This window comes from Drosophila obscura, unplaced genomic scaffold (genome assembly GCF_018151105.1).
Source record: "Drosophila obscura isolate BZ-5 IFL unplaced genomic scaffold, ASM1815110v1 contig_186, whole genome shotgun sequence".
Classification (NCBI taxonomy): Eukaryota; Metazoa; Arthropoda; class Insecta; order Diptera; family Drosophilidae; genus Drosophila; species Drosophila obscura.
In genome coordinates this window covers 2,214,973-2,227,932 of record NW_024542774.1, presented here as the reverse complement: position 1 = coordinate 2,227,932, position 12,960 = coordinate 2,214,973, and the positions used below count along the sequence as shown (strand labels likewise).

The window sequence follows — 12,960 nt, the reverse complement described above, 5'->3', positions numbered from 1 at the left end:
CCAAATGATTACCGAAAACTAGCCGGAAAAACAGCTGCTGGAATACTCATGTAGTTCTGCCACATATGAAACTTTGTCAACGGGATACGCCAACCTATCTCTCCGCCCATCCATTTCCATCTGGCTGCAACAATCAGAGGAGAGGCCGCAGGAATGGTGGCGGAATTCAGGCATCGAATGCCAAACATTTTGTTGGCTTTGTCGGCGCACTCGAGTGTGGCATCAGTTAATTTTGGAATCTGTCAGAAAGCATTCAACAAATTAAACTCAATTGGCAGTGCTGCTGCTGCCTTCCTCGCCGGGAACATTACCACGGGGAGATGGCAGAGTCCCAGTGGTGGCAGGAGCAAAGCAGAGCAGTTGAAGTTGCAGCTGCAACAGCAGCCGCCAGCCAGCAGCCAAATAAACATGGCACATGACACTGGATTACATTTCACATTTCATTTCACTCACAACAGACAGAGACAGCTGCACAAAGAGCTTGTAAGCGAGAGAGAGAGAGAGAGAGCTGGCAGACAGTGGCCATGCTGGTGCTGGTGCCGTGGCATCATAAAAGCCAAGCTGGCAGCCAACAGTCAGGTGGAGGCGCACTGACTGCGGCAACTGTTAAATTTTCAAGTGCGCCCAGGAAGCTCTTTTAGGCTCAGCGAAATTGGACGTGCAAATGAATGGCGTGGAGGGGAGGCGGTACGGCACGGCACCGAGCAACACTGCAACAGCGGAACGTGGCAGTAATGCAGCAGCAAGTGGCACAAGTAGCAGCTGCCACAATTTTGTGGCATCCTGAAATGAGTTGCAGCCAACACGAACTTGCAATGCCCTCAAAGTATCTTAAATGGGTTTGTACTGGTTCCACTGGGAAACATTTGAATGATTGATGTAGGTGGCTGATGGGCAGGTGGAACCAAAGCAGAACTAAAGCAAATATATAGCATTTGTATCTACAATAAAAACTCCCAACAGGATGAAAAAATTATGTCCATCCACTCTATTGGATATGCTGTTCTTTGACTGGAATTCCCGCAGTGCCTCAAGCCTGGCGTACTGCCCCATACTACCTCAATCGACTGAAGAGTGCAGGGGAAAATGTGGACCGACTGTGATGGGGCCCACTCTAAGCAGTCCGTCTGCCCCAAGTGTCAAAGCGTCGCCAGCCGAGTCTCAGCCGTAGCATACTTCTCGAGCGGTCAGCCTTTGTTCGTGTATGTGTGTGAGTGGGGGGGGGGGCCTAGTCCGAGTGGGGCAGATGGAATTGTTTCGTTTTCGTTTCGAAATGAAAGAAAATGCTGTTTAATGTGCTTTTTATTATGTACATCCTGGGCCCCGGGGAGTGGGCGGCTAACAAGGAGCGACCCACCCTTAGACGGTTTTTCTTTCCCGCACTGCCGCAAACTCATCAACGGTTCTTTATATTTGGTTTTTTTTTTTGCACTTTTTTTTGTGTGGCACAGTTCCGGCAGCAAGGCTTTCATCTCTATGCAAATTCTTACCGCCGCAAGCGGCAAATGTTTTTATTGTATTTAGTGGAATTATTCACGCCAAACTAGCTTTGGCGTGGAAGGGGAAGGTTGGAGGCTGGAAAGATCCGATGTGGTTTCCTCGTACATATGTATGTATGTCTCTGGTTTGTTTAGATTTCGACAGAAAAAAAACAAAATTATTTTTAAGAGGCCCCCCATATTAATCTGCTGAACTCAGCCACCCCCTCCCACAACATCGGTATCACATTTTTCCGGAAAATACACACATGTGCACACGATTTGAGCTGCGTTGATTGCTGGCAATCAATTGTAATGACAAAAATTGCAAATATTTTAGTGAAGTCACTCGACATGCCATTCCGAACCAACCCCCACCGCCAACCCTTCTAGCAATATTGCACTAAGAAACCAGAAATGGCAATAAGTCGCGCCAAATGAAATCAATATTATCGATCCGATCCATATTCAAACACTCATCCGCAGTGCAAAAATATGTATCAGTAACGAGTATGACCATCCTGCCCTTTTTCTTATAATTGTTGCACTGCAGGTTAGCGTCGATTCGTAGAATCACTTGGATTTAGAAGGAACCAGAACAGGATTCAACCAATTCGAACCTTAAAGGGTTTTGCCTTCAAAACGACTTTATATTTATCTCCTGTAAACTGTCCTCTGAAATTAATCCTACCTATTACGTTCCGTCTATTCCAATCTGTTTATGGTATAATCCATCTGGTATCGCATCGTGTACTCACTATTTATTTAGCATACTTTTGGCAGTCATGCAATTACGAATTGCAATTTCCATCAAGCTTGCTGGTTCAGAGTAGTCTGCCCCTGCCTTCTACATGTTTGTTGTCTTCCAACGTAAATAATACTATCTAAATGAACTAATTGAGTGGCTTACATGAGATATGCATATCGCAGTGATACTGCAATTCTGTTTGCGCTGCATCCATCCTCGCACTCCGTTCTACAGAAAGTAATAGTATTCACTGCAAGCAGCAACAACGAAATCTTAATTGTCAATCAATTTAAGCTTATTTAACATTCATGATACTCGTTAAGCGGATAGCGGCAAATGTCAAACGGAAAAGCGAGCAGACACGGACAATGATGGGCGCCTGGTTGCATAATCGAGAACGGGAAAGTGATGGAGAGACGCAGAATGGGCTGGGAATACCTCAAGAGATGCCGACGATTTCTGGAAATGCATACGAAATGCCGCTTACGTAACCTGCATCTATATAGCGGGCCCACATCAATGCATGAATATCGAGGTATATGGCGCATATCAGGCAGCGACAACGTTGCGTATGAGCAACTTTGAATAATTAACTCACTTCAATGGCTGCCGTACATGCTGCGGTCTCTCTCTATCCTCCTGTTCCTCTTGTTGCCCCTCTTCTCTCTCTTTCTCACTATCCCTCTCTCCTTGTGCATATCTCTACCCTTGTCACTTGATGTGGAACGTAATAAAGTAAGCGGATGTGTGTGTGTGTGTGTGTTGCAGTGTGGGAGAGCCCTCCATGGCATCGGAATATTTCGTTGGAAATATAAATTGCATTTTGGCCATTGTCACTTTGCCCAATAACTTGGCTCGGTGTTCCCTTGGCATTTTTCTGGAAAGCCTGACAAAAAAAAGTGCCATAAAATTGTTCAAACAATTTCTTAATCAATTTGGCTATGGGAAACCTTTAAAACTGTTTAAATTGTGGCATTTTCCGATTCTTGCCCCCATGCTCACAAATTATCGAGCTAGAGAAAGTTTCGTTTCCAATTGAATGAAGGGACGGCAGAGCCAAGGGAAATTCAATTATTAAATGCTTGTAATACAATATTTGGCAATTGATTGCAATTAAAGCCCAAATTAATTAATACATCGACGTATTCCTTGAGAAAGCGACAAAATATAAACAACAATTTAATAGAATCCCCAAACCAATTGGAATATTAATTCTAACGATAATTATAATTATCGATCGATTGAGCTCTTTCGAAAAGTGAAATCTTTTGGCTAGATACGTGAACTAACCTGCCGAAACGCACTGTACCTGTATGAATTGATGTTTAGAATAATTGCTCTCTGCTTCCTGCTGAGAATTTAACGCAATTTAGCGATAATTAAAATTATGCCTGCTGTTCGATGTCGTCGCAGTGGCTGGTCTGGGTGGGGCGCTGTACAAATAAGTATCGTGGGAGGTGTTGGCCATAACGCTTAAAGCGGCTTAAAGGACCAATATTCACACGCCATTCCACGGCAGAGCGAAGGCCACGTCGAATGTAATTATCATTAGTTGAGACAGGGCTCCGCAATTTTTGCGTGTCCGCACGTACCCGGAGGAAGGGACGGGGACAGGGACCAGCGTGACTAATCTCTGGCCAAACAAAAGCTGCCTCCCATTCCCACTCCCACACGCACTCTCTGCCCTTGTCTGATGTTTGCCTTTGCCAGCTGTTCAAACAAATTACAATGAATTCGCAACTGTTCCTGCTCTCAAATAGAACAGAGACGCGGACATTTGATTGATGAAAGGCATCAACAAGTACAGCAACAAAAACAAAAGCAAGAGCAACAACCAAATACCAACAGCAGCAACAATAGCATTAAGATCTTAACAATTTAAATTGACAAACACCAAAACGAATTCGACACGACCAAAACCCAGCCAAATAGATGGGGAATATGCAAATAATGTCAGGCTTATGCCGGGGGGCAAATTAGCGCACTTAAAGTGATTCATTGATAACTTTTTGGCACGCCATCCGACAGCGTCATTATCGTCGCCCGTGCAGGTCCAATCAGTGTCATACGCCATCAAAGCGGTTCGAAAGGAGGATAGAAGGCGGCTGTCTGGAACGACGGCAAAAGGATTAGGCCATGGTAGTGAGAAAAGATGAACAGGGGTAGGGAGAGTAAGGGAAGCACAGGTAATGGGTGCACTCTGCAGGGTAATCAAGGTCTATGTTGAGGGGAATTAGGGGCTGACACATTGGCTGTCTGTTCAGGGAAACTCGCTTTCCTTCCTGACCACCGCAAGCTTCCTTGCCGGCGGATGCTTTCGACAGCTTGCCACACGAATTGACTGCTTCACAGATCAAGTGAACTTGCAGTTCCTTGTAGCTAAGAGTCGCTATGACACTTGCTAAATATTTGAAATTAGTTTTAATCATAGCAATACGAAACAGCACAAATGAACGACAGCACAGTTCTACTATTAAACCCTTGAATCTGTCGATGCATAGTCAGCACTGGGATCTTTCCGGTGGGAATTTAAATTATTTAAACAGTTTAGAATGGATGGAAATTCCCTTTTCATTTAGAAATTCTAATGAAAATAAAACAATGAAAACTGTATCCGAAATCCATCATAGACAGTAGAATATCAGATAAAGTAAGAGAAATAAATTAAATTGAATTTTGGGAACCTTAGAAAAGAACAAAAAATAAATACAGCTTGGATCCCATGTACCTGTACTTTCTTCGATTTATCCTGAGTTTATAAAATGTCCGATATACAATATTAGTTATAGTATAGTATGTATGTAAGTGCTATATACACAATTTATTTTATATAAAGACTTTGGGAATCTCTTTCAATTAAATCAAAATATAAAAAACCAAACGAAAACGGAACATTCCCGCAGAATCCTCGAGTATCCTCAAACGATTCAGAGGAAACGCTTATCCCTGAGCAAATCAAAAAGCACACAAGAGGAAGGGCTCCGCGTTCCCCAACCATCCACTTTTTTGCGCTCCTGTTGCTAGGTATTTTAGTTTGATTAAAAACATGGCCCAAATGCAAAACAAACAGCTGGCCAACAGAGAGAACACAGTGAGCTGTGTGCGGAGTTCATGGCTTGGGGGAATGGTATGGGGTGGTGGGGGGACATAATCTATAACACTTTGGAGTACTCGTCTGAGGCTGCTGGCAATTGATATGCAGATCCGCAGTCAAGCATGTGAGCGATGAGTTGGGGAATGTGTTGCCAACGCCGCCTTGGCAACTCTGTTTCTTCCACTGCCTCTGCCTCTGTCGGGGTTGCTATGTAGGCCATGGAAAGGAAAGCCTTCGCACCACTCTTACACACACATACACACACACACACACACATTCGTACACACACATTCGTACACATTGCTGGCAAATAATAATAAATAATTTCATTTCATTGAATTCTAAGAGGAAGAGCGAAAGCAAACGAGTAAAGAGAAGCAACTGTTTCCATATGCATTGAGAGGGGTTGAGGGACGGACGCAGGCAGTCAACTGTCAACGATGTTCCTTTTGCCAACATTTTGTCCTAGATTTCATTATTGCCAGCAAATTAATTGCACTCCCAGTCCCAACAAACCCGATACTTACCTTAGAGCCATTCCTCCACCACAGAACAGAACAGAATAGCACAGCCGACGCCGAACTCACTCCACCCCACCACAAAGGTTTATGGTTATGAATAATTCTGTTTGTCATTGGCTTGACCCACCACCACCTGACATGCTTCCGCCTACCGAGACAGGACTGCTATGTTAATTGCCCGTAATGAGCCGGGATAACTTCTCCTGGACCCGCGCCGACAAATGATTCAGTTATATTACTTTCAGCCCAATAAACTTGACTTTTGTATTGGGCATTCCCAGACAATATTTGCAAGCTTTTTGCGGAACCCAGCGTCTGAGCAGACACCGCCCAAGCAACCTACACACATAAAGTAGAAATGAGAGTACGACTGGGAGTAAGAGACTGTCCAAGCCGAATTATTATGGCAATACAAATGTTTCTCTAAGCTTCTCTGATAACCGAACGAGACAGAGACTGTAGGAGAGAGATTAAGATTGTAGCCAAGCAAGTGAAATCCTTTTGCAAGGAGACAGGGAAATAAGCAATAAGCAAAACGTGGGATTATTTTCAGCAGAAATACTCGGGAATCTCTGTTAGACAAAGTTCGGAGAATTTCTATGCATGGCATTGGTAGAAGCACTTAAACAGCTAATCTATTGAAATCAGAGCGAAGCTGAGCCTCTAGTTAATAGAGGCTCCCAAAGTTCTTAAATATGAATAAGTATTTACTGTGGCTACTATCATGGACAGAAATGGTTCACAATTTGTTCTTGTTACACACGCCTTACCACATCCAATCTGAGTCCCGCTGCCAAGCCCAAGCCCACTGCCACTGCCACCCACTCCACTTCTCGGTAGACCAGCCAAAGAGCACAAAGTGCATCACTTAAATTGAACTTTTCGCTGCCAACGCAATCTCCTGCTGTGGTGGTTCGGTGCTGGCCCACAGAGACACAGATACCCAGCAGGCCCACCGGTTTGCAGAGCACCGCCCACGCCACCCCACAGAACATGACACCGTCAACGATAGCGTAACCGATGAACCTCAGCTCGAGTGGGTTCGAGGGCGTACCAGTGAAGCAGTTGACCGAAAAGTGCAAATGTTGCATATTAAATTAACGCTAGTTGACAGTGCCCCATGCCACACCACCACCCACAGCCATGAACGCGGGCGCAACAGAATTAGTCGAAGCGTGAAGCTGGCAACCATAACAGCCACAGCGAAAAAAATTGAGTTAAAAACGGAAAATTCTTATCGAGTGGGAAGTCACGGGAGGAGCAGGGGCAAAATAAAGTGAATATTGGCTTGTCAGCGCCCCAACAGCAACAGCAAAAATAGCCAACAGTCAATCATTTAAACAATTTGTTTGTTCTTATCGCTAGAAAAGTTTTTATTATTGTTCGATTCGCCTGTCGCTCAGCGAGTTCTGACAGAATTTACGAGCAAAGTTGCTCGTTGGGACAGGGACAGGCCATCGAAGAAATATGTCACCGACCACTCCGACATATTTCAAAGCCGTTCAACTGTCTCGCAGACCTCATTTGAAATGCAGCACAAGGCGGATCATAATAACTAAATTACTCATACGCAGGGTCTGCCGATTCCAGTGCCCAGACACATCCACCACCTTCAACCCAGGGATGCTGTTAACAGCACTGGTGGGTAAGGTGTAATAATTCAAAACTGTCTAGACTTTTACAGAGACAAAGACAAAGGGGCAAAGATGGGGCTTTTGGGGGAACTGTTTGTTTCATCTATGTACAAGGCATCTCTCGACAGTGTGTTTATGCTGTGAACTCTCTGAGGTTCTGATGTGCCATTCTGTTCTGCTTAAAGTCGTTAAACGTCGCAGACACCCGAACAATTTTTAGAACTTTACGAGCAGCATCAGGCAACAACAGTGGCAACGGTAGCGAGATTTTAGTTTTTGCATTTATTGACGCAATCGATTTGAAATTTGGATGGGATGGATATTTATTGGATTATATTGGGCCTTTGTACATGCCCACATGTAAACAATCGCCTAGCCCAGCTATGAAGAAATATTTATATCGCTGCAAAACAACAAGAAAAACCGAGAAAACTTCCTAATTACACCAAAACGCATCCATCTTCTGGGAAAGCACCAATAAAGTCAAATCAATGCGCATATATGTATGAAGATCAGCAAATAAAAAATTCTACATGATATATGATGTTGATGTGAATGCGAAGAATGATCTGTGGTCCAGGACTGGGTCGCAGCCGTGCCCTGTCAGCGGTGAAAAGTCGCTGGGGGGGCAAAAGCCTCAGCCTGACCCATAACAAATGAAAATTATATTGACAAATGACTTATTTGTTGCCCTGCTTTGTCGGTCGAGGCTGGTCGAGTGACGGGTGGGAATAAACCGACTACGACGCCGGCAACCAACAACAACAACAAACAGAAAATTATACATTTGTGAAATGCTCATACGTAGTATCCCATAGTAGAATGCCAACAAGATTAGAAGCAAAATTCCAAACGATTTTGGTTAAATATAGAAACAAAGTCCACCTTCTGGGTAGAGGGGATATATGGTGCGGGTGGCTATATGTACACATATACACATTCGTATGTATGTATGCACTCTAGTGTATAAGGAGCTAATGAGCGATGGGGGTCGTCAACATAATTGATGACTTGAATATACAATATGAATGAATCCGCATCTTTTCTTTGGGACAGGTTGATTCAGTCTTAAGTGATTGACTTCTGGGGTTAAAAGCAACATCAATTGGATACAAAATCTGAGAACGTGAGGGGCCGTCACGTCACAACGATGCTTGTAATAATGTTCCCAGAGGGGAGTGTGTTTACTTTTAAGGAGTTCATAACAGTAATGGGAAATTCGAAGTAATATGTAACGTAATAAATGAGATAATAATAATTAGATAAATGATTAATAATTGGCAGGCTAAAATATTATTGGAAAATTATTATTATAATACACTGAGTCTACTGATAAACTGATGTGCTTCTTTCTTTATCGCTAAATATAGCAAGAACCACAAAGGTCTGAAACTAAAAGCGTTCTGGTTCAATTTTATTCGTATGCAGAACTAATCAATGACGATCCGAACTTTATTTCTGAACGGTATTCCCGACGAAACGCACCTGCTGCTCGAGGTAAATCGGGGATTTTACCCCACTAAAGTAACGGGAATTTCACTAGTCCCTCCTTGAAATTCTTCGCTGGATCCCAAACAGTAAAATGGTGGGGAGGGGAGCAGAATGAACAACATTTTTGATAAAACTGATTGAACACTGCTCAGACATTCACCAATTGGCAATAAGCTGTCGGTCCAAAATATTGCCCGTAGATTTGGGTATACCAGTGTGGGTGTACAAATATTTTTATCTATGAACCGCATTTATGGGTGTGTGCACAGCGAAATATTTGCAAATTGACTTTAGCAGAGCGTAGCGGGGGCAACAACAAAACCCTCGATAGAGTACCAAACGGCATCAAACGGTACGCCTTGTGCAAATCAAATTTATAACAAGAACAAAAACAGAGCCCATCCATCGACACAACAATGAGAATGAATCCCACTGCCAGTGCTGCCATCTGTTTCGGCTTATGCTTGTTGTTGTAGCACTACACATGGCCTAAAAGCTCACGGCAGAGCTTTCGTGGCAAAACAAACACAATCAGCTGTGCTTCCAAACACAAATGCTGCGTAATTTTATTTCTATAAGCAAACAAACATATGAGACCCCATTTCCCTCCCCTGTCAGCCCCTTACACATAAATGTACGTCTGTTGTTGTGTTTGCATGTGGAAACAGCATTAGTGGCGAGACAACAAAGCACAGCTGTGTGAGCGAGAGCTTGGTAAATTAGCGCGCGCGCGCTCTCTCTTCTCCCGCTTCACTCTCTCTCTGTCTCTCCGGGTGGCTTATTGCGCACCTTTCAAGCTGTCGGCATAGTGAAACCCCATTGAGTGGTCACGGTAACCCCAGCGACTGATACACATGTGTAATGCAATATGAAAACCAAGGGCAAATAAATTTAGAAATACTTATGAATATTTGCAGTGCACCCCATTTGCAATTGCAACTGTCAATCAAAATCAACGGCGAGAAGAGCCGCGTAACCTGTCACTTGTACGGAGTACTTACTGTGGCATGACCATTGACTTTATAACTGGTTTTTCTGACAGCTCCACAGAGGCGAACTCACTTTCGACGGAGGGCCTCGCGCCCATTTTGACAGCTGGCTGCCAGAATATTTTCATAGGGCCGCTGCCAAGTGCATGGGACAAGGTCATTGTAAATGTGTATTTTCAATAATATTATGTTCTGCTCTGCTCTGTGTTCTATTTGTGCACACAACACATCTGCGCCCGAAACCCCAAAAAGCGAAAGCAGTCAAATAAATAATTTGTGTGTTTCAGTTTAGAACGAATTTCGTAATTGAGCATATTTATTTTTATCGGCAAGGTCGCTTGTCAGAGCATTTACATGAGAGGCAGGCGGACGGCGCCTGAATACGGGGCCCTAAACTGGGGCTAAATTCACATAGTCGTCGGGGAAAATAGTGTCCCCATTTAGGTATTCCTGGCCTCTTCAAAATTTCAATATATGTAGGTTCTTGTCTGATTACACAAGTATAGTTGGCTGTATGCAATTGAATCAGCACGATAATCAGACGAGAACTTATTGTGCACTTTTGATCTCGAGCAAAACCAAATTCTAAATTGTTCGCGACCCCCCCAGAGCAACTACATCCGCCCCTGTGCGCATGTCGAGCGACCTACACACAAAAGCAGCACTGAACAGGCCAGAATCGGAATACAACACGACCGCACATACACACACACACACACCAGGCGCCTGGTTGTTGGAGTAGTTTCGCGTGGTGGTTCTCTTCTCAGTGCTTGGTGGATTCATTTGAACATTTGGTGGCACAGCGAGCGGACATAGACGACACGGGACGCGACCAGAGAGGAAACAGTTTCAGCTACAACAACAAAGGTTAAACGAAGGGAAAACGCATCTAAGGCCAGTGGAGAGAGACAGACCCCATTGGCCCATTGGAGACCCCTGGCTTTGTCCGTCGCGCTGAAAACGGCATTGAGGACTGGACTGGACTGGATTGGAATTAGTAACTGAGCTTGCACGCACTTTTTGTTTCTTTGTTACGAATCTTTGACTCCATCCACAGAAAAAAAACTCAACTAAGTGCGCAATTACAACAAAAGCGAAACGTGCGCAATAATTTGTTTAAAATCAATGAAGACTGCAACTGCGCAAAAGTGGATTGCATCACAGAGACAACACAACGGCAGTTTTGAGGCAAATATAGAAATAAATGAGTGCTGAAAATCAATAGGCGAAATCTGCAACGCTTTGGATGCGAAGAGGCTAAAGAAACAGAAACTGCTGCTCGATTCAATAAATTTACATAATTGCGAGTGCCTGGCAGCCCAGAGCTAGCAACAGCAGCAGCAGCCAAAGCAACAGCAAGATGCCCTCGTTGCTGGAGGCGCTGGAGCGCAAGTACTTTGCGGAGTGCGAATTCGAGAATGCTCATGAGCCGGAGCTGCACAAGCGCGCGGACCTGCCCAACGACTTTACGGTGACCAAGTGCGGTGGGCGAATGGAGTTCTCCATCTTCATACCGCGCCTCTCGCCCCTGACCAGCGTGCCCGCCCTGCTCGTGCTGAACGACTGCGACATTGATTCGGCGGGCGACTTTGAGAGCATCCGGGAGAAGTGCCAGCGCGTGCGGGAGCTGGACCTGGCGCAGAACAAGCTCAGCGATTGGCAGGAGGTGTTCAACATCCTGAAGCACATGCCGCGCATCGAGTTCCTCAACCTGAGCAAGAACCAGCTGGGCAGTCCGCTCAGACCCCTGGCGGAGGCGCCCGCCATCAATCTGAAGAGTCTGGTGCTCAACGGCACCTACCTGGACTGGCAGTGCGTGGACACGCTGCTCCAGAACCTGCCGGTGCTGCAGGAGCTGCACCTGAGTCTCAACAACTACACGAATGTCCTGATCGACGCCGAGGAGGCGGAGCGACGCCTTCAGGAGGAGGACGGCGTGGCCGGAAGCCAGTGTGACTGCCAGAAGGAGGAGAGGAGAATCACCAAAGCGCATCCCGCCCTGAAGACACTGCATTTCACAGGCAATCCCATCGAGCACTGGCAGGAGATATGTCGTCTGGGGCGTATCTTCCCCAACCTGGAGGCCCTGGTCCTGGCCGACTGTCCCATCCGGTCGCTGCAGGCGGAGGAGAGCCGGGAGTGCGATTCCCACAAGTACTTCCCCAGCCTAAAGCTTCTGAATCTGAGCTCCGCCCAGCTAAACTGTTGGAGTGCCATCGACGAGCTGGCCAAGTTCCAGCAGCTGCAGAACCTGCGGGTCAAACACTGGCCGTTGTGGGAGAGCCTGGAGTGCACAGAGCACGAGCGACGCCAGTTGCTGATTGCCCGGCTGCCCAACGTGGAGATGCTCAACGGCGGTGGCAAGATCGGCACAGACGAGCGCATCGATGCAGAGCGCGCCTTCGTACGTCACTATATGGACAAGCCGGAGGCGGAGCGCCCGGCCCGGTACGAGGAGCTGCTCCAGGTGCACGGAAAGCTGGACCCCCTGGTCGATGTCAGCCTCAAGCCGGATAAACGCATCAAGGTCATCTTCAACTATGGCGAGATGCGCGAGAGCCGATTCGTCGACATCTATCTGACGGTGAATGACCTGAAGGCGAAACTGGAGAAACTGGTCAACCTGCCGCCCAACAAGATGCGTCTCTTCTACCTGGACCAGGACTACAAGGAGTTCGGGCCCGAGGAGATGCGCTTTCCCAACAAGAAGTTGTACAGCTACAACATCCAGTCGGGCGATGAGATCATCATCGATGCCAAGAAGTGAGCTAGAGTGAGGAGGAGTGAGGAGGAGTGAACGAAAGGAGGCCCGGCCTGGTGCTACAACAACATGTGATCTTGTGTCATTGCGGATACACAACCATATATGAACCATTTATATTTAGTGTACGTTTATTTCTATTATACTATTCTCGGTTCTCCCCCGACAAGCTACTGTAAATACATTCATAGGCGGCCAAGCGAGCATTACAAGATGCACACACATACATACATGCATACATACG

At 45.7% G+C, this 12,960-nt stretch overlaps 2 protein-coding genes across 2 annotated transcripts in view; both read left to right on the top strand.

Moving 5' to 3' along the window:
* LOC111080434 (potassium voltage-gated channel subfamily KQT member 4) overlaps positions 1-12,960 on the top strand; it is a 35,264-nt gene that overhangs the window by 12,348 nt on the left and 9,956 nt on the right. The gene's annotated exons all lie outside the window — the stretch shown is intronic.
* LOC111080436 (tubulin-specific chaperone cofactor E-like protein) lies at positions 10,359-12,882 on the top strand. Its single transcript, XM_022376055.2, has 2 exons — positions 10,359-10,952; positions 11,013-12,882. Exon 2 carries the CDS (start codon positions 11,316-11,318, stop codon positions 12,720-12,722), a length of 1,407 nt encoding a protein of 468 aa, XP_022231747.2. The 5' UTR covers positions 10,359-10,952; positions 11,013-11,315; the 3' UTR covers positions 12,723-12,882.

Bases quoted from the DNA above. Each gene is read 5' to 3' on its own strand.
- LOC111080436 (XM_022376055.2), top strand. From the start codon at position 11,316: ATGCCCTCGTTGCTGGAGGCGCTGGAGCGCAAGTACTTTGCGGAGTGC.